General features: G+C 42.3%; 1 protein-coding gene across 1 annotated transcript in view; it reads right to left on the bottom strand.

Annotated features, from left to right (window-relative positions):
* Positions 1 to 1,676: 1,676 nt before the first annotated feature.
* Positions 1,677 to 22,253, bottom strand: part of CORO2B (coronin 2B) — a 117,052-nt gene continuing 96,475 nt past the window's right edge. Inside the window, exons 4-12 of the mRNA XM_069766422.1 lie at positions 21,043 to 21,192; positions 12,240 to 12,404; positions 7,220 to 7,336; positions 6,083 to 6,187; positions 5,358 to 5,454; positions 5,126 to 5,238; positions 4,949 to 5,039; positions 3,244 to 3,383; positions 1,677 to 2,930 (exon numbers count right to left, since the gene is read on the bottom strand). Coding sequence (XP_069622523.1) covers positions 2,799 to 2,930; positions 3,244 to 3,383; positions 4,949 to 5,039; positions 5,126 to 5,238; positions 5,358 to 5,454; positions 6,083 to 6,187; positions 7,220 to 7,336; positions 12,240 to 12,404; positions 21,043 to 21,192 — 1,110 coding nt within the window. The 3' untranslated portion in view covers positions 1,677 to 2,798. The remainder of the gene's footprint in view (positions 2,931 to 3,243; positions 3,384 to 4,948; positions 5,040 to 5,125; positions 5,239 to 5,357; positions 5,455 to 6,082; positions 6,188 to 7,219; positions 7,337 to 12,239; positions 12,405 to 21,042; positions 21,193 to 22,253) is intronic.

Genomic DNA, 22,253 nt, shown 5'->3' with positions numbered 1-22,253 from the left:
GCAATGAAAAAGTGAAAAACTGCTGCAAAAAATGCAGTGTCCGTTTTTTTGTGTCACTTTCGGTGTATAAAGCAAACCTTATAAAGCATGTACTGTAGACAAAACACACATGAAATCCACAGCCAAAAGTGATGAAAAAAAAATGTTGAAAAAAATGGGCTTTTTAAACAGCAAGCAGGTTTTGGCGCCAGAAAATAAAAAAAAAATGCTGTGTGTGAACATAGCCAAATTGTGATAGGGTTTCTGACTGAGGTCATTTTCCTTTTCTTTATATCGGCTCCCAAGAAATCAATAGCAAGTAAGTACGCACGAGAATATGTGCAAGAAAATGTACTTGCTTGTTAACGATTCCTTGGGAGGTGACGTTAGTAGATTGTGCATAAAGTTTGTAGGTCTTGACAGAAATCTGATATTTATTGGGTAGTTTACACTCAAGTCTCTCATAAATGTTTGTGCTCAGTTAGGCCTACTGTGAATGCTATTTCTCTATAAAACAGCTGCCTGACAGTTTTATGTCACCTTAATGACACTTATGTGCTTTTGGTGGCAGATCCCATCAACATTTGTGATTTTTGTTATTCTGATTGACATCCTCATGTCAATCAGGATGATGTTTCTCCAGTTACTAGCACACACAACTATCCAGTCACCAGTTACAGACGAGGACCCCTGTTTGGACAAGTAGTGTACTGTTACAATACAATACAAGTTCTAATAGTTTCTGGCACTTATATGGCTCTGCTGCCTTCTCGGCAGATTTTATAGAATGAATAGCTCTATTCATTCTGACAAAACTACAAAATCTACAGTGAGTCCTCCCAGACCCTTTGATCAGTCAGTGAAGTCCATCAGGCATCAGAGGTATTCATGACTATCCTGGCATTGTACTGTGGCGTCCACCATAAAAGGAAGCTACAAAAATTAGTGTGAACATAGCCTTACTTAATCACTTTCCACATGGTTAGATGTAAAATTAAAGGGGTTGTCCCATGAAAAAAGTACATTTTAATCAATAGATGTTTCCTGTGTAGAAATAATCCTATAAAATGTGCCTGTGCTAAACACTGTTATTTGCTGTGTCCAACCATGCATAGCTGCTCTAGTTCATTGTCGGCACATACCACAGCACATTTCCGTACCTGTTTCGTCACAGGAGCAAAGGTTTCTGCCTCATTTCCAGCCATCTAAGCTCATCATAAATCAAGTTCATGACTTATAAGTTCAGCAGCTGTTGGAGCTCCTATGTCACTGACTTGATTTGCGATGAGCTCACAAGACTGGTAATAGGACAGAAACACTCACTCCTGTGACAAAACAAGCAGGGAAATATGTTACCTCAGAAAGTAGCAAGTGCAAGCCCTTGTCATTTCATCTCTGTACTTACTTTCTCATAAGTGACTTATGCTTCCTCCCCTGGCCAGGAGCTGTGGTATGTGCCACACATGAACTGGAGCAACTCTGCATGGTCAGACAGCCATTACACAGTACATTGCAGGGGCACATTTATAAGACTTATCTCACAACAGGCAACTTTTTTCACACAACAAATTTTTGGGAATTTAATATTCCAATATCTATTAATTAAAATGTACACAAAATCCCATACAAACATACCATAAATTGGTTGTATCATTTTCTTATAAAGTTACACTAGCTTTTAGAAGAAAAGAAGCACATCAGCGTTCAACCTTTATTCTCAGCATCAGTTACAGAACATTCTTTGCAGTTAATGTCCATTATCCATTTAGACGTTTAATTATTTTAATATTTCACTTTTGCATAGAAAGTGATGATTAGCAATAAATTAAAGGCCAACCAGCTAGAGTCAGGTCCGGCGGATATAAAGTGCTCTGCTGGAGGTGAGAAACATGGGCTAAGGCTACTTTCACACTTGCGTCGTTTGACGTCCGTCGCAATGCGTCGTTTTGGGAAAAAAACGCATCCTGCAGATGTGCCCGCAGGATGCCTTTTTTTCCCCATAGACTTGTATTGCCGACGTATGGCCATACGTTGCGTCCGTCGTGCACTGGATGCGTCGTGTTTTGGCGGACTGTCGTCACGTTTTTTCGTACGTCGCGTCCGCCATTTCCTACCGCGCATGTGCGGCCGGAACTTCGCCCCCTCCTCCCCGGGACTTTGCAATGGGCAGCGGATGCATTGAAAAACTGCTTAGCGTCGGCCGCGTACCGACGCAAGTGTGAAAGAAGCCTAACTTGCATGGGAATGTGTGAAGGGGGAAGTAAAGGATGCAGTTAAATGGGAAATACTACAGGATATGGGAGAATGAGAATGGGGAATGCATCCGTAGAAGATTGTGGGAGAAGCTCCCTAGTGCTTAGTTTCACAATATTTGTATGGCTTTGTAAAAACCCCTGCTTCTTTAAGGAGGAATCAATCTCCATTGCTATTAGTTGCATAAATAAATATATTTCTCAGGTCTGGCCCAAAGCTGGTAAGAAGAGATTGAAAGAAGTTATTACTTCTCCCACTATTCTTCACCCTAAACCTTGATTGTGTCTTGTGTGAATATAGTTATTGGAAAATAATCCATCTAGACTGGTCAGGATCTATTAAACGGCAAGTATAGGAGGAATTAGTTCCATTTGGTTATAAGCAGGAACCCTGCTGGATATATGGATATCTGTGCAATTAGTGCAGTTGGATACACAATCCTTTACGTGCCTCGGCAAGGTATTGGAGGGCTAGTTAGTCTATATACAGAAACCTCTCGGAGCTCTTATATACGGAGAAGTCTGTTCCTGTACAATACAATATATCAGCAGTGATAATGAGGGTGGCTAGCTCTCTTTGGGGCTGTTCCTCAAGTTTCTAAGCTCCAGTTCCAGTTGTCGGATGAGGAGGTCTCTCTGGGCCATCTGTTCCTTCAGACGTCGGATCTCCTCATGCTGCCGATAGAACATGTGCAGCAGCTGTAGAGGACGGGAAAAGCACAGTCAAAAAATGTCTTGAGTATTGATTTTTTAGTATACAAAGTGCAAAGAGAGCATTCCCCTCAAAATATATAATGGTATCATTTTATCTATATAGTTCCTTCTTGAAGATGTTGGCGTCTTTAGGTTAAATCTTTACGAATGTGAAAAACAGTAATGTAGCCCATTTACTAATACATGAAAATAAATGACAAATTGTCAACAATGTATCCCCGTCTCTCTTACTTCTGCATAACTAGGAGGAAATGTTCATTAATTCACAAAAACGTGGCCTAGAAGTTAATTTACTTACTTCATTTTCTGTCCGAGGCGGCACATTTTCTAGTAGATCGATGCCATTTACCACCAAACTCTTCTTATCTCTCACTGGTGCTTTAAATTTAACCTTGGACTCTTTCCGGTACCCCTCCTTCAGACTTCTCAGCACAGGATCTATTGGGAATGGTTTGCTTAATCTCAGCCCGTATTAACATATACACAGCTATTGGGACCTCTTTTGATCCTAAGAATGGGGCTCTGGATCCTGAGAACGCCATCTTGGTTGGAGCAGAGGTGCACATGCTCAAACTGTGCTCCATTTATTGTCAATGGAACTGCCGAAAAGAGGCAAGTGTCTATGCTCAGCCGAAAAGAGGCAAGTGTCTACGCTCAGCCGAAAAGAGGCAAGTGTCTACGCTCAGCTTCCTTTGGCAGTTCCATAGAATGGAGCTGAGGTCGACCATGCAAACCTCCACTCAAGACGAGACTCCGTTCCTGCGATCTCTTGGCGTCATCAGTAAGTTATCTCCTAATATATGGGTAGGTGGTAATTTTTAATTCTAGGAACACTTCTTTAACTTCCACAAAATGGGTAAGGTATATCGCCAGTGTTCAGGACTTCACATAAATGTGACTTCCCCTTAAAAAGGAACCGGTCACCTGATTCATATTGCCCAAACTGCAGGCAGCATCAATGGTGAAGCCAGGTATATTTTTCTCTTAAACTTTAAAAATAACTTTAGAGAAAACTGCTCGGCACCATAGGAAGAGACCACACAAGTTGGGCGCAGCTGCCGACTAGCTTTTGCCAGAGCCGCTTTAGGTAATTGACATGACTCCTGCTATGGGAGACACCTGTCAATCACCTACAGCAGCACTGCGAGAAGCCAGCTGGGGCATCTCCAGACAAGTCTGGCTTCTATAGTCTCTGGACAAATCTTTTATCTTCTCTGAAATGCTGCAGTGGTTCAAAGAAAAATATACCCGGCTGCAGTCATGCTGATTGATGCTGCTTGTGGTTTGGGTAGCATGAATCAAGCGACAGATTCACTTTAATTGCCCTTTATCTCCAGGAAGTGATTTGAGTAATGTGTATATACTACACTTAATAATACTATAAAGCTCTGGCAAAAATTAAGAGACCACCACATCAAAACCCTGTCATGTGCAGCCCAATCTCCAGACCTGAACCCCATTGAAAACCTCTGGAATGTAATCAGGAGGATGATGGATAGTCACAAGCCCTCAAACAAAGAAGAACTGCTTACATTTCTGCGCCAGAAGCAGTGTGAAAGACTGGTGGAAAGCATGCCAAGACGCATGAAAGCTGTGATTAAAAATCATGGTTATTCCACTAAATATTGATTTCTGAACTCTTCCCGAGTTAAAACATTAGTATTGTTGTTTCTAAATGATTATGGACTTGTTTTCTTTGCATTATTTGAGGTCTGAAAGCACTGGGTTTTTTAATTTTGACCATTTTTCTGTGTTAGAAAAAAAATACAAAATTTATTGCTTGGAACTTCGGAGTCATGTTGTCAGAAGTTTATAGACTAAAAGAGCAATTTACATTTTACTCCAAAATATACCTATAAAGAGAAAAATCAGACAAACTGAAGATTTTACAGTGGTCTCTTAATTTTTGCCAGAGCTGTATAATACAGTACACAAATATATAAAACTGGATGAAAAGTTTATATTTTTACCATATCTGTAATTGAGCCCTATACTATGTTCACCTCTGTTAATGCCGCTCAGCCACTCGTTAGAACTTAGTGCAGGTTCTTGTCCTGGTGTCATAGGATAAATGTCCTCCTGATAAGTTTCTGACTATAAAAATAATAATAAAAATATATATTATTTTATGTGAATGCAATTGTTTGATTATAGCACAACTACATGTTATACAATCTTACCCTTCTTGGAACAATCATAGATATAGGTTCTATCAGGTTCTTCAAAGTGATGAGCTTGTAAAAGCGGAATATCTCACACGCTGACACATCTAGTCCGTGTTTTGGCATCACCCCTATTTAAAAACAATTATCCTATTGAGAAGATGATTGTCCAGGTAGTTTTTTTTCATATATATTTGCCATCATAATAAGCACTTCTGTTCCCTACACATATTACGGGTTTGCATCTCACCAAGTCCTTTCTGTGGTGCGGCAGAACGGAACTCCATTAGGAACGTCAGGAATGGTTTTTCCAATGTTATTTCATAATATCGTATGTTTCCGTCTCCCTTACATAAGAAACAAGGAAGACAGTAATTACTATAAAAAGCAATGCCAGTGACGTGCTTAAACTGAAGGAATAATCTATTAAGCAAATTGTGGGTCACGGTAGAAAATGTATAAGTCTTCTGATAACGGTGTAAAACTGTGTCATTAGGATGTTTAAAGGGGTTGGCCATCTGTGAGGTCAATCTTTTTAACTTATAAGCATGTATTTGGGGCTAAAATCATTTTTGCAATTATTTTGTTTTGCTTTTATAAGCTCTTTGTTTCTCTGCGCATTCAACTGTGGTCATAAATCTGAGAAGATCCCAGAAATAGGCAGATAAAGAGTTAGACTCTCTCTCATAAGACATTCAGAATGAGCTCCCTGATGGATCCTCAGTTAACCCAATCTGCAGCCAGCAATAGACAGTGCAGCACAGGGTATAGAACGCAAGCATTGCAACATTTTTCTTGAAACCCAATTTAAAAAATGAATATTAGCCAAAAATACATGCATTTAATTGAAAAAAAATGTTGTCCCCAAAGGTGGGAAGCTTTTTGAAGAAGTATGAAACTGAGGGCAGTAGATGCTGGTAATGATCTGTAGATTGGGCAGCATGGGAGAAGGTAACTAATATGTTGGTAGCTTACCTTTCCAGCAAGATATAGCATGTGCGTGTCCATGTCGTAAAACGGAAAAAGCATCCCAGAAAGGCCATCTATTTCCTCTTCAACCATTGGCATTGACAAGTCCTCCTGAATACACCGATTGCCAAAGTTAGTGGTAGATAAATACATACTGGAGATAAAGGGGTTGTCCAAGACTTCAAATAAACATGTTTTACATAAAGATTATGCTAACGTAAAAAAAAACACCTATTAAAGAGGAGCTGTTGCCAGATTAAAATGTATTTGTCTTTACTCTTATTTTATTACCACTTCTCCCCTAAACATTTTTTATATATTATATGGCTTCAGAGATACGGACCATAATTTTCATTCATCGTCAAGGAACTCTTTTTAGCCTACTCCAGAGCTGGATTCACATCCACACAGCTCAGTACTGCTGAAAGAAGAGCAGTAATCCTTCATGCCTCCATGTGCTGCTTATAGCATAACAGGGAGGTCGCCACGCAGTAAGTCAGAGTGGACTGAAAACTGTAGATAGGATAGCACTAGCAGAGGGGAAAACTGATGAAAAATGTGGGATACCAGTCATATAATAACCAGATACAGTGTTATTACTTGTATATACATGAGAGATTATTCTGAAAAGATAGCTGAAGCGACAGGCAGGAGCGGATATATCACAGGTCAACCTGTACAGCCGCACAGGGGGCCTACAGGTAAAGGGGCTCATTTCCACCTCAAAAGTAGGTGGAACGCTGCGTTATGATGAACTATTGGCCTCAAAGGGCCCATATATGGTTCTTGCATGGGGGCCCTTCCCTGGATGTGTTAGCTATTGGCGACAGGTACACTTTAATGTGAATATCAATAATTTTAGTGTTTTTTTTTTTTACACTTTTGGACAACTCCTTCAAGTTGCCTATGTATACAGACTAGGATCATCCATAGCAGAGTAAACTGGTAGATAAATGACAAAATGCGTTTGCAGAAAGTGACAACTTTTCAGCAGAGGTCAGCCATTTTTAAAGGTCATATGCATTACATTTTAAGAGAATGATTTGTCCGATATCAAAATCGATTTTACATGGAATTATATAGAGCGTATGTTGTAGTAATCTGAGAGAATGCGGCTTGTTGTGGCGCCACAATTCTCCTCACCTGGTCCCACAATGCGATCTGTCTCGTATTCCACATGGAGACGCCTGTTGTTAGCAGCCGCTTCATGTCTCCCAGGAAAACAACACGTGTCACCCTGTGGTTCTTACAGCTTGCTGCCTAATAAAAGGAAGAGCAGGAAAATGAAAAGGATTCTATGGTTTCAAGCCCAAAACATTAATAAAAATTACATGGATATAGAAAGTTTTTTATGCAACAACTAATAAACTGTAACTCCTGGAAGTTTACTATACTTCAAAATGTTTACCTGCTTTAAAGGGGTTGTCCAGGCTCAAAAGAATTGTCTGCAATCACCCTATGACTAAGACTGTGAATGTGCAACATGCACACTGTCACGATTTCCCTGTATTCCCCATGTGGGTGGGTTCTCGTGCCAACTAGGCTCTTGCAATTCTCTCAATTCTGAGGGCTGATTTTTCTCATATACAATACAAAATGATGCGGAATTCCCGAGCTTCTAGCAATCATTAAAAAACAACCAGTAAAAAAACAGATGATACATTGATGCATCCTTGTGTTGTCCATTTTTTAACTGATTCTTTAAAATTGAATGGGCGGGACCAGAGGAGGACGCAGCTGTCTTTTTAAAGAAGCACTTCTCCTCCCATCAAAGTTTATCCTCTTAATATTTTGCAATTGTCATATTTCATAGCACTGTGTACTTACCATTGCTCATTTTTGCCTTTCTACCCATTCGGTCACATGATTAAAAACAAACTAGCTGAATCCCTCTAAGCTCTATGTAACAGGTTGTCTCTTTTCCCTGCATAATTCATTATTAGAATTACAATCCTACATCACTGCAAAGTCTCCTAGTCAGGAGTTGAAGAGGATGTGGAGCTAGGACTTGGCAGTGAGTAGAATTGTGGTTCTAATGATGACTCACGCAGGGAAAAGAGACTTCCTGTTCTTACATAAAGCTTAGAAGGATTCAGCTATTTTGTATTTACCTGTATGATGTCATAGACCTAATGGAAGAAAGGGAAAATGAGCAATTGTAAGTACACAGTGCTGTATAAATATAATGATTGCATTACATAATAAGAGGATAAAAATTTCATGGGAGGAGGATGAGTGCTTCCACTGGTCAATGGCCAGAAACAAAAACAGCTGTCATGTGAATAGTCTCATACATTATAACATGGCAGTGTGCAGTGGCGTATCTAGGGGGGGGCAGCCGGGGCATGTGCCCCGGGCGCAGCCGGCAGGGGGGCGCAGTTGGGCCGCCTAATGCGGTGGTCCAAAGTGTCTCCCCCAGCGGCTGCATTCTGCCGCCCCCGCACTGGGAGTCAGCTGTTCTCTGTGCCGACTGTCAAGCTGACAGCCGACACAGAGAAGCTGCAGCGCGCCGGCTCCCGGAGATCAATTGTACTCACATCTAACAGCTGCAAGTACAATTGAGGCTCTGACCGCTGGGTCAGAGCGACGCCAGCAGCGCGATCAAATCATGTGATCACGCTGCTGACGTCACTATCCAGCGCGCAGGAGACAGAAGAGACTTGGTGGTAAGTGCTCCTGTAGTTGTGGAGCTGAAGACACCGAAGATTCAACGTGGGGTGGGTTTATGGGGAATATTTATTCAGTGTTTGGGGGAGTCAGGATTTAATCAGTGTGTTGGGGGGGGTTAGGGATTTATTCAATGTGTGTGGGGGGGATTTATTCAGTGTGTGGGGGGGATTTAGTCAGTGTATGGGGGGATTTAGTCAGTGTGTGTGTGGGGATTTATTAAGTGTGGGGGGGATTTATTCAGTGTGTGTGAGGGGATTTATTCAGTGGGGGGATTTATTCAGTGTGTGTGAGGGGATTTATTCAGTGGGGGGGATTTATTCAGTGTGTGTGAGGGGATTTATTCAGTGGGGGGGATTTATTCAGTGTGTGTGAGGAGATTTATTCAGTGGGGGGGATTTATTCAGTGTGTGTGAGGGGATTTATGCAGTGGGGGGGATTTATTAAGTGTGTGTGGGGGGATTTATTCAGTGTGTGGGGGGATTTATTCAGTGTGTGTGGGGGGATTTATTCAGTGTGTGTGTGGGGATTTATTCAGTGTGTGTGGGGGGATTTATTCAGTGGGGGTGATTTATTCAGTGTGTGTGGGGGTATTTATTAAGTGTGTGTGGGATTTATTCAGTGTATGTGGGGGGATTTATTCAGTGTGTGTGAGGGAGATTCAGTGTGTGTGGGGGATTTATTCAGTGGGGGGATTTATTAAGTGTGTGTGGGGGTATTTATTAAGTGTGTGTTGGATTTATTCAGAGTGTGTGGGGGGATTTATTCAGTGTGTGTGAGGGAGATTCAGTGTGTGTGGGGGGATTTATTCAGTGTGTGTGGAGGAGATTCAGTGTGTGTGGGGGGATTTATTCAGTGTGTGTGGGGGGATTTATTCAGTGTGTGTGTGGGGGGGATTTATTCAGTGTGTGTGGGGGGATTTATTCAGTGTGTGTGGGGGGATTTATTCAGTGTGTGTGGGATTTATTCAGTGTGTGTTGGGGAGATTCAGTGTGTGGGGGGGGATTTATTCAGTGGGGGGATTTATTAAGTGTGTGTGGGGGTATTTATTCAGTGGGGGGGATTTATTAAGTGTGTGTGGGGGTATTTATTAAGTGTGTGTGGGATTTATTCAGTGTGTGGGGGGATTTATTGAGTGTGTAAGAGGGAGATTCAGTGTGTGTGAGGGGATTCAGTGTGTGTGTGGGGATTTATTCAGTGTGTGTGTGGGGATTTATTCAGTGTGTGTGGGGGGATTTATTCAGTGTGTGTGGGGGGATTTATTCAGTGTGTGTGGGGGGATTTATTCAGTGTGTGTGGAGGGATTTATTCAGTGTGTGTGAGGGGATTTATTCAGTGTGTGTGGGGGAGATTCAGTGTGTGTGGGGGGATTTATTAAGTGTGTGTGGGATTTATTCAGTGTGTGTTGGGGAGATTCAGTGTGTGTGGGGGGATTTATTCTGTGTGTGGGGGGGATTTATTCAGTGAGTGTGGGGGGGATTTATTCAGTGTGGGGGGGGATTTATTTAGTGTGTTTGGGGGGGATTTATTCAGTGTGTGGGATTTATTCAGTGTGTATGTGGGGGGGCTGGAATTTATTTAGCATGTGTGGGGCAGGGTGCATTTATTCTGTGTGGATGGGGATGGATTTATTCTATCGGAAGGGGAGTGGATATATTCTGTGGGGGTGAGTGGGGAGATGGGGGTGGAAACAGTAGCGAGGGGAAAAATGTGTGCTGACACAGTATTGGGAGCAAGGGTGATGGGATGTGTGAGGACAGTATGGGGAGTCGGGGGAATGTGTGAGGAGGAAATATGGAGAGCAAAGGGGTATGTTAGCAGAGGGGGATGTACATGAGGAGGCTATTAGAAATGTGTGCAGACAGTATGGGGGGATGAAAGTGTGAGTGGACACAGAATAGATACTGAGTAGTGTGAGGGTAACAGCCAGGAGGAGACAGTATGCCAAGTAGGACAGTAGGCACAGTAGAGAGACTGGGCTCTCTAGGAGGGACACCGTATGAGAAGGCAGTGTGAAGTATGGAAAAGAGAGAGAGGGTAGTGTGGATGGCATGTACCATAAGAGGGACAGTGAGGGTCATATTATGTGCTGGGAATAAAGTGAGGGGCAATTATTCACTCAGGGGCTCAGCCTAGGGCAGATATTTTTATTCCGGAGCATTATAATAACACTGCTATCTTTAAGGGTGTTGTGTCGGGATGTGCTGCAGAAGACAGGAGAAGATGGAAGTCTGCAGAAACGAGCTCTGCCGGTGGATGAGAAGAGTCATCATGGCATCTGGACAAGGTGAAGATGAAAAGAAAGAGGCGACTCCACAAACAACGTCATCTATCAGGTACCAGGATGTAAATGTGTTTTTTTTTTGTGATACTAATTCTCATATTTTTATTTATGTTAGGAACATTAAAGGGGATGTCCAAGGTTGTGATGAGTCTGCAGTCATACAATGTGACTGCAGACTTCTGAATTCTCACAGTGCACACTGCTATCATAATTCTCTGATGTTGGTGATTTACATACATGTGGTCACGTGCTGACTAGACATGTGTGGCCTCATTCAATGAAAATGAATTGACTGAGGCCGGACACGTCTAGTTAGAATGTGGCCAGAAGTATCCAAATCACATACTTGTGCTGTCATGACCGTCCACTCTGGCCACCGGCAAGGGAGAATCCTAAAAGTGTGCAGTGCTTGCGCTGTGAGAATTCAGAAGCCTGCAGTCACATAGAATGACTGCAGACTTTCATCTCAAACCTGGACGCACCCTTTAATTATAAAATGAAGCCCTGTAGCCAGTCCTAACAAAGTGTAATATCCTAACTGTCAGGATTAAGCTCTGCTTTCAGGTTCCAGCAGTCATCACATGGCCACTTCACTCATATGTGATTTTCATATTTGCTGTCATGTGACAATGAGGTGTTCTTCCTGCTTCTCTCAGTTTTTCACTGAACATTGAGAGAATTAGGGAGAGCAGCTCGTTGGCGTATGACTAAGCGCCAAACTGAATTCTTGCCACGGGTGCCAGAAAACCTAGATACACCTCTGGCAGTGCGCTCTCAGTGCAAAAACATGACAGACACTGACATGAATAAGGTCTCATTCACATGTCCGAATTTCACCTATGTGCGCTATCCTTTTATAAATGAATCACTCTGCACATTGCAGATTACGGCCAATTTTACATGTCCAAGTTTGGTCCAATTATTGACCAAACTCACATGTGAATGAATGGGGCCATGATGTGAACGGACAGCAGATAGATGTCATCCTTGTTGCATCCACGCACTGTCTGTGTCAAACTCAGATGTGTGAATTCAGCCTTATGGAGCAAAGGTACATGATGATTAGATATAAAATTAGGGGTGAGGGACATGGTGCATACGGTACTTTATTACCATATTTAGTGCCCATATAACTATAGTAAAGCCTATGACATAGATAACTATATTGTTTAATGGATGAATAAGGATAATAAAGTTATGTTCTGGCATTACCTGCAGCACCCGTCCTGAGCGAGGTTCCAGCACACGCAGTTTCTTGTCCTTGCAGGTTGTGGCCAGTAGACTCCCATCCGTATTAAATGACATACAGAGGATAACGTCTGTGTGACAGTCTATCATCTTCACTGCTTCCCCTTCTTCCAGGTTCCAGATCAGTATCTGAATAGACAGTTATTGCTTATACAATCATTCTGTTCACCATCAAGGAAGCTGAATAGTCATCACTATTGATGGGCGGATCGATTCGCAGCACTCTGGGCCATCAAACATTTCAGAGCTTTGTTACGGCTGAACGGGGGCGCTTAAAATCTCTTACCTCTGATTAGCTGTGCTGGCCTGACGTCCTCTGTGTGTCACGCCACGTCGATCACATAATGCCAGCACAGATAATCAAAAGCCGGCCCTAGGTTCCAGGAAGGTAAGTGATTCACGAGCCTCCCGACCAGAGACTGCTGACCTGACTAGTGGGCGAGAGTCCCCCAAAGTGACCCGCACATCTCTAGAACAACACTAAACTGTAAGGCCCCAATTCATCAAGGTATTCTTGCCAGAATTCTGTCATAAAACACCTTGAAATTTGGCTAGAATTTTTGCACAATTCAAAATTTTTTCTACCTTTCAGTATTTTTATACTAGTCTTGGCCGAAATTATGGGCATCTTACACCGGCGATTTCTTAATTAAAGGGTTTTTCCCTCGAAAAAAGTTAATTTTAATCAATACATCTTGGAATAATAATAAGTTCCACAATTGGATGTGAATAAATAAAATGTTCCTGTGCTGAGATAATCTTATAAATGTTCCCCTGCTGTGTACTGTGTAATGGCCGTGTCTGACCGTACAGGAACATGGTCTGATCATACCACAGCTCCTGGGCAGGGGATTAAGCAATATAGTATACAGACAGGACAGCACAGATTCACAAACGATTCTTTCTTTGAGGTAAAACATTGCTTAAAAAGAGGCAGAGAAATGTTTTACTTCATAAAAAGAATAATATGCAATCCCCAGCTGTCCTGTCCTCTCTTTTGCTCCCCCAATCCCTCTGCCCAGGAGCTGTGGTATGATCAGACCATGTCCCTGTACGGTTAGGCACTACACAGTACACAGTAGGGGCACATTTATAAGATTATTTCTGAACAATTTTTTTTTTTTCATCACATCCAATTGTGGAACTTCTTTTTATTCCAAGATAAAATGTAGTTTGTTCATGAAAAAACCCTTTTAAGACTGACATACAACACACAAGTCTTAACCCCTTTACCCCCAAGGGTGGTTTGCACGTTAATGACCGGGCCAATTTTTACAATTCTGACCACTGTCCCTTTATGAGGTTATAACTCTGGAACGCTTCAATGGATCCTGGTGATTCTGACATTGTTTTCTCGTGACATATTGTACTTCATGACAATGGTAAAAATTATTTGATAGTACCTGCGTTTATTTGTGAAAAAAACGGAAATTTGGCGAAAATTATGAAAATTTCGCAATTTTCCAACTTTGAATTTTTATGCAATTAAATCACAGAGATATGTCACACAAAATACTTAATAAGTAACATTTCCCACATGTCTACTTTACATCAGCACAATTTTGGAACCAAAATTTTTTTTTGTTAGGGAGTTATAAGGGTTAAAAGTTGACCAGCAATTTCTCATATCTACAACACCATTTTATTTTAGGGACCACATCTCATTTGAAGTCATTTTGAGGGGTCTATATGATAGAAAATACCCAAGTGTGACACCATTCTAAAAACTACACCCCTCAAGGTGCTCAAAACCATATTCAAGAAGTTTATTAACCCTTCTGGTGCTTCACAGGAATTTTTTGAATGTTTAAATAAAAATGAACATTTAACTTTTTTTCACAAAAAATGTAATTCAGCTCCAATTTGTTTTATTTTACCAAGGGTAACAGGAGAAAATGGACCCCAAACATTGTTGTACAATTTGTCCTGAGTATGCCAATACCCCACATGTGGGGGTAAACCACTGTTTGGGCGCATGGCAGAGCTCGGAAGCGAAGGAGTGCCATTTGACTTTTCAATGCAAAATTGACTGGAATTGAGATGGGACGCCATGTTTCGTTTGGAGAGCCCCTGATGTGGCTAAACATTGAAACCCCCCACAAGTGACACCATTTTGGAAAGTAGACCCCCTAAGGAACTTATCTAGAGGTGTGGTGAGCACTTTGACCCAACAAGTGCTTCACAGAAGTTTATAATGTAGAACCGTAAAAATAAAAAATCATATTTTTTCACAAAAATTATCTTTTCGCCCCCAATTTTTTATTTTCCCAAGGGTAAGAGAAGAAATTGGACCCCAAAAGTTGTTGTACAATTTGTCCTGAGTACGCTGATAGCCCATATGTGGGGGTAAACCACTGTTTGGGCGGATGGGAGAGCTCGGAAGGGAAGGAGCGCCGTTTGACTTTTCAATGCAAAATTGACAGCAATTGAGATGGGACATCATGTTGCGTTTGAAGAGCCACTGATGTGCCTAAACATTGAAACCCCCCACAAGTGACACCATTTTGGAAAGTAGACCCCCTAAGGAACTTATCTAGAGGTGTGGTGAGCACTTTGACCCACCAAGTGCTTCACAGAAGTTTATAATGTAGAACCGTAAAAATAAAAAATCATATTTTTTCACAAAAATTATCTTTTTGCCCCCAATTTTTTATTTTCCCAAGGGTAAGAGAAGAAATTGGACCCCAAAAGTTGTTGTACAATTTGTCCTGAGTACGCGGATACCCCATATGTGGGGGTAAACCACTGTTTGGGTGGATGGGAGAGCTCGGAAGGGAAGGAGCGCCGTTTGACTTTTCAAAGCAAAATTGACAGGAATTGAGATGGGACGCCATGTTGCGTTTGAAGAGCCACTGATGTGCCTAAACATTGAAACCCCCCACAAATGACACCATTTTGGAAAGTAGACCCCCTAAGGAACTTATCTAGAGGTGTGGTGAGCACTTTGACCCACCAAGTGCTTCACAGAAGTTTATAATGCAGAGCCGTAAAAATAAAACAAAATTTTTTTCCCACAAAAATTATTTTTTTAGCCCCCAGTTTTGTATTTTCCTGAGGGTAACAGGAGAAATTGGACCCCAAAATTTGTTGCCCAATTTGTCCTGAGTGCGATGATACACCATATGTGGGGGGAACCACTGTTTGGGCACATGGGAGGGCTCAGAAGGGAAGGAGTGCCATTTGAATGCAGACTTAGATGGAATGGTCTGCAGGTGTCACATTGCGTTTGCAGAGCCCCTAATGTACCTAAACAGTAGAAACCCCCCACAAGTGACACCATTTTGGAAAGTAGACCCCCTTAGGAACTTATCTAGATGTGTGCTGAGCGCTTTGACCCACCAAGGGCTTCACAGAAGTTTATAATGGAGAGCCGTAAAAATAAAACAAAAATTTTTTCCCACAAAAATTATTTTTTAGCCCCCAGTTTTGTATTTTTCCGAGGGTAAAAGGAGAAATTCGACCCCACAATTTGTTGTCCAATTTGTCCTGAGTGCGCTGATACCCCATATGTGGGGGGGAACCACTGTTTGGGCGCATGGGAGGGCTCGGAAGGGAAGGAGCTCCATTTGGAATGAGGACTTAGATGGAATGGTCTGCAGGTGTCACATTGCATTTGCAGAGCCCCTAATGTACCTAAACAGTAGAAACCTCCCACAAGTGACACCATTTTGGAAACTAGACCCCCTAAGGAACTCATCTAGATGTGTTGTGATAGCTTTGAACCCCCAAGTGTTTCACTACAGTTTGTAACGCAGAGCCGTGAAAATTAAAAAAAAAAATCTTTCCCCCCAAAATTATTTTTTAGCCCCCAGTTTTGTATTTTCCCGAGGGTAAGAGGAGACATTCGACCCCAAAAGTTGTTGTCCAATTTGTCCTGAGTACGCTGATACCCCGTATGTTGGGGGAAACCAACGTTTGAGCGCATGGCAGAGCTCGGAAGGGAAGGAGCGCCATTTGGAATGCAGACTTAGATGGAATGGTCTGCAGACGTCACATTGCATTTGCAGAACCCCTAATGTACCTAAACAGTAGAAACCCCCCACAAGTGACCCCATATTGGAAACTAGACCCCCCAGGGAACTAATCTAGATGTGTTGTGAGAACTTTGAACCCCCAAGTGTTTCACTACAGTTTATAACGCAGAGCCGTGAAAATAAAAAATCTTTTTTTTCCCACAAAAAATATGTTTTAGCCCCGAGTTTTGTATTTTCCCAAGGGTAGCAGGAGAAATTGGACCCCAAAAGTTGTTGTCCTATTTGTCCTGAGTACGCTGATACCCCATATGTTGGGGTAAACCCCTGCTTGGGCACACGGGAGAGCTCGGAAGGGAAGAAGCACTGTTTTACTTTTTCAACGCAGAATTGGCTGGAATTGAGATCAGACGCCATGTCGCGTTTGGAGAGCCCCTGATGTGCCTAAACAGTGGAAACCCCCCAATTATAACTGAAACCCTAATCCAAACACATCCCTAACCCTAATCCCAACAGTAACCCTAACCACACCTCTAACCCTGACACACCCCTAACCCTAATCCCAACCCTATTCCCAACCGTAAATGTAATCTAAACCCTAACTGTAACTTTAGCCCCAACCCAAACTGTAGCCCTAGCCCTAACCCTAGCCCTAACCCTAACCCTAGCCCTAGCCCTAACCCTAGCCCTAACCCTAACCCTAGCCCTAACCCTAGCCCTAACCCTAGCCCTAACCCTAGCCCTAACCTTAGCCCTAACCCTAGCCCTAACCCTAGCCCTAACCCTAACCCTAGCCCTAACCCTAGCCCTAACCCTAGCCCTAACCCTAGCCCTAGCCCTAACCCTAGCCCTAACCCTAGCCCTAACCCTAGCCCTAACCCTAGCCCTAACTCTAACCCTAGCCCTAATGGGAAAATGGAAATAAATACATTTTTTTAATTTTTCCCTAACTAAGGGGGTGATGAAGGGGGGTTTGATTTACTTTTATAGCGGGTTTTTTAGCGGATTTTTATGATTGGCAGCCATCACACACTGAAAGACGCTTTTTATTGCAAAAAATATTTTTTGCGTTACCACATTTTGAGAGCTATAATTTTTCTATATTCTGGTCCACAGAGTCATGTGAGGTCTTGGTTTTTGCGGGACGAGTTGATGTTTTTATTGGTAACATTTTCGGGCACGTGACATTTTTTGATCGCTTTTTATTCCGATTTTTGTGAGGCAGAATGACCAAAAACCAGCTATTCATGAATTTCTTTTGGGGGAGGCGTTTATACCGTTCCGCGTTTGGTAAAATTGATGAAGCAGTTTTATTCTTCGGGTCAGTACGATTACAGCGACACCTCATTTATATCATTTTTTTATGTTTTGGCGCTTTTATACGATAAAAACTATTTTATAGAAAAAATAATTATTTTTGCATCGCTTTATTCTCAGGACTATAACTTTTTTATTTTTTTGCTGATGATGCTGTATGGTGGCTCGTTTTTTGCGGGACAAGATGACGTTTTCAGCGGTACCATGGTTAGTTATATCTGTCTTTTTGATCGCGTGTTATTCCACTTTTTGTTCGGCGGTATGATTATCAAGCGTTGTTTTTTGCCTCGTTTTTTTTTTTTTTTTCTTACGGTGTTTACTGAAGGGGTTAACTAGTGGGCCAGTTTTATAGGTCGGGCCGTTACGGACGCGGCGATACTAAATATGTGTACTTTTATTGTTTTGTTTTTTTTATTTAGATAAAGAAATGTATTTATGGGAATAATATTTTTATTTTTTTTTTCATTATTTTGGAATATTTTTTTTTATTTTTTTTTACACATTTGAAATTTTTTTTTTTACTTTTTTACTTTGTCCCAGGGGGGGACATCACAGATCAGTGATCTGACAGTTTGCACAGCACTCTGTCAGATCACTGATCTGATAGGAGTGCAGGCTGCTTCACAGTGCCTGCTCTGAGCAGGCTCTGTGAAGCCACCTCCCTCCCTGCAGGACCCGGATCCGCGGCCATCTTGGATCCGGGGCTGGAGGGAGCAGGGAGGGAGGTGAGACCCTCGCAGCAACGCGATCACATCGCGTTGCTGCGGGGGGCTCAGGGAAGCCCGCAGGGAGCCCCCTCCCTGCGCGGTGCTTCCCTGTACCGCCGGCACATCGCGATCATCTTTGATCGCGGTGTGCCGGGGGTTAATGTGCCGGGGGCGGTCCGTGACCGCTCCTGGCACATAGTGCCGGATGTCAGCTGCGATAAACAGCTGACACCCGGCCGCGATCGGCGGCGCTCCCCCCGTGAGCGCTGCCGATCGCACATGACGTACTATTGCGTCCTTGGGAAGTAAAGCCCACCCCACATGGACGCAATAGTACGTCTAATGGCAGAAAGGGGTTAAAGGCAATCTGACCCCAGGTCTTTGTTACCTAATCTGAAAGCAGCATAATGTAGGGCCAGATATCCTGATTCCAGTGATATGTTGTCTGCTGTAGTTTTCATAAAATCACAGTGTTAGCAGCATGAAATTGTCAGTAGATGACTAGTAAACCTGCTGCCAGGTAGTCCAACCCCGCCCCCACCACTGATTGGCAGCTTTCTGCCTATGCACAGTGTACATAGGAAGCTGCCAATCTGTGATGTAGGTGGGGTTATACACAGCTCAGCATTCAGAGAACTGGTAGATTTACAGCATATTGTTTGGGCCGCAAAGTGAAATTCCCTTAGCTATGCATATACCACTCCAAAGCTAGCATATTCAGAAAAAGGAGAACCATAGGAGTTTTATAAAAATGTTACAAAAAATCTGTATTGACATATTAGAATAATACAAAATTACATGAATAAAAAAGTGCAAATAAGGACACCAAATTGCTGGCACTCAGAACTATGTACAGCCGTAATTCCACATTAATCTATATATATTCATCCAATAGCAGGATATACCCTGTCAAATTAGGCACTAAATCCTTAAAGCCATAACCTTTACTGAAGCTAAGAAAATATCATAAGTCATTACATGAATTCATATAGCTCAAAGGACATGGTTGCTGGTGTCAGCCCCAACAAGACATACCATATTCTCATGTGAAGCCATACTGTAGGCATTAGTGATGAGCGAGTATACTCATTGCTCGGGTGGTCTCCAAGTATTTGTCTGTGCTCTGAAATTTAGTTTTCATTGCTGCTGCTGTATGATTTACAGCTACTAGTCAGCTTGATTACATGTGGGGATTCCCTAGCCACCAGGCAACCCCCACATGTACACTCGCTCATCACTAGTAGGCATATATTTTATTCAGACAGGGATAATCTTACCAAGTACTGAGGCACACACCACTGGATACACCCCGACGCGCGTTTCGCCAAGCCTTTTCTCTTGAGAAAGCATGGCGAAATAGCGTTGAAACACGCGTCAGGGTGTAACCATGATTTTTTATAAGATTTTTTACTCCTATGGTTCTCCTTTTACTGAATATGCTTCTCAGATGAGGTAGCAAAAGCCCAGTGACAGATTCCCATTAATGTATCACACCATGCGTGTATGTTCACAAGTACAAATTATTTGCTGCAGATTTTTCTATAAATTTACATAAAATCTACAATAAAATCTGAATGCCCCACATGCAGATTTGTTGCAGATTATGTAGCATATTTTCCCCTTATTTTATCATACGCATTGCAAAGTATATTGGCAATTCAAGTGCTGTGCTGCTACTGAAATACACGGCGGACTTTGTAATCTAATCCAGACAGAAAATTTGCAGCATATCCAAAATGTGTGAGCAAACCCTAAAGGTGCTCATAATCCTCCAAAAGCCAATACCCAAAAGATTATCTGACCATTAACTATTCCTCCAGATACAACTGGTGGCAAGTTACCTTTCATGAGAACAAAAGGATGTTTAAATTCAACATACCCGATTCTTCTCATCCCCACAAATGGTGGGGGGGGAGGCAGGCCCTCAGATATATAACATAGTTGTCCAGTCCACCGACATTGGTAAGTTTGGCTAACTTTGCGTAATATGTATTGGGGCCCTTGAGGTCATGTTCACACGTTGAGGATTCAGGTGGGGATTCAGCACCTAAATCCTGACAAAATCTGAAATTTTGCCTAAGGCCCTCTTCACATATCCGTTTTTCATGACTATATGTGGTACATTTTTTAAGGACAGCACAAACGGACACACGCATACCAATTGTATTCAATGGTAACTTTCATTACGTCATCGCTAGCCGTGATCTCATAGATGTCACCGCAGTTCATCGCACCGCTACCTGTGAGAATCGCAGCTTCAGTGAACTGCGGTAACCTGAATGACATCACCGCCGGTCACTGAAGCTGCGCTCTGACACTGAAAGGTTATTATGAACATGTGTGAACAGAACCAAGGCAGCCTCTGCGCACTGAATGATCTATTACAATTCGCTCAGTGTGCATCAGTTTTTGTGGTCTGCCTGTGTAAAGAGGCGATTAAATGACTGCCGATCGTTAGAGGTTTACCGATCGTTAGAGGCTTACCGATCGGCAGCCCATTTGGTGCCACCGGTCGTTCCATGTAAACAGACCCTTACAAACTCTCAGAAGGAGTTCAGTGATGGATTGTTAGATCACTTATTCTGCCATCAGCTACGAGCAGGGAAAAACAGAGACTATAAAAGGAAAAAAGTGCAACATTTTTAATGCAACTCAGTTGTAAAAATTATTTTTATATGTATTCAGGTAAAAAAAACGCTCTTAAGGTGCCACTTTCTTCAAATGTATCTGAAATTTAAAAAGAACAAAACTGTAGACTAAGACATTACTGACCTTGTAGTCATACCCAGCGCTGAACAGTATACCGTTAGCAGTAGGGTGCCATTCTATGAGTCCCACTCGTCGACTATGTCCATAGAGCTCCAAAACTGCTTCTGTCATGTTCTTCTTGAGTCCGCCATCTGGAATTTCCCATATCCTCACCTTAGGAAGGGATGTTATTTTAGTTAATATTATTTAAAGGGAACCTGTTATCAGATTCAATTTGCCCCAAATACTGTACAGTCAGTGTGACCCAGAGTCTGGCTGTGTGATTTCAGCTTTATGCTTTAGGCCACGTTCACACATTCAGTATTTAGTCATTATATTTCCTCAGCATTTGTAGCCAAAACCAGGAGTGGGTGATAAATACAGAAGTGGTGACTTGTTTCTATTATACTGTTAGGCTGACTGTTCCACTCCTGGATTTGGCTTACAAATACTGAGGTAAAATACTGAGGTAAAATAGTGACCAAATACTGAACGTTTGAAAAGCCGGCAGTAGACTATATGTCTCGGCTGACTAGTCTGATGCAGTCTCTGTCAGCTTTTTCTCGCCCTGCTTACCATAACTGACAGGTTTCTCTTTATGTACACCCACAGGGACCCCTTGAACCACACTCCAGCGCGAAACTGTCGTCTTCTCTGCTACAATTGCCGTTCTTCCCCTCTCCCAGCTCCGTCTGCCACAGAGATGGCTTTAAGGAAGATTTGAAATAAAGAATAACTTTGCCGCTAACTTTCATTTTTTTACTGGATACACTTTGGGCTTTGGATGTCAGACCGAGTTCACACAGGAGTTTCCTATTTTAAATTACATGATAGTGCTGAGACAATTCCCCTCTCTTTGTGTCACACATGGGGAGAGACCTGTAAATCAACTGAAGCAGGGAGAGGAGCAGCCACCGCGGACCACCTCGGACTAGTCAGCTGAGTAGCATTGTTCCCGATCAGCTTTTCAAAGTATGTCCACTCTGAAACATACCTTACTGCAAACACATAGCCAGGCTCTGGTTCATGCCGTCTATGGATCAGGCTGCGTGAATCTGACAACCGATTCCCTTTACCTATGTGCCAGAACTACAACAATATAACAGTTGACACTGTCATATAATGGCATATGAAGTGATAAATTAACTTGTTGTGTACCGTGGCCCTTAGAGGCCACTCAGCTGTCCATAAGTATGCTGTGGAAATGCACCACCTTGTCCATGGTGTGTACGATA

Source organism: Ranitomeya imitator, chromosome 4 (assembly GCF_032444005.1).
Source record: "Ranitomeya imitator isolate aRanImi1 chromosome 4, aRanImi1.pri, whole genome shotgun sequence".
NCBI classification, from domain to species: Eukaryota; Metazoa; Chordata; class Amphibia; order Anura; family Dendrobatidae; genus Ranitomeya; species Ranitomeya imitator.
This window is presented reverse-complemented; position numbering and strand designations above follow the sequence as displayed.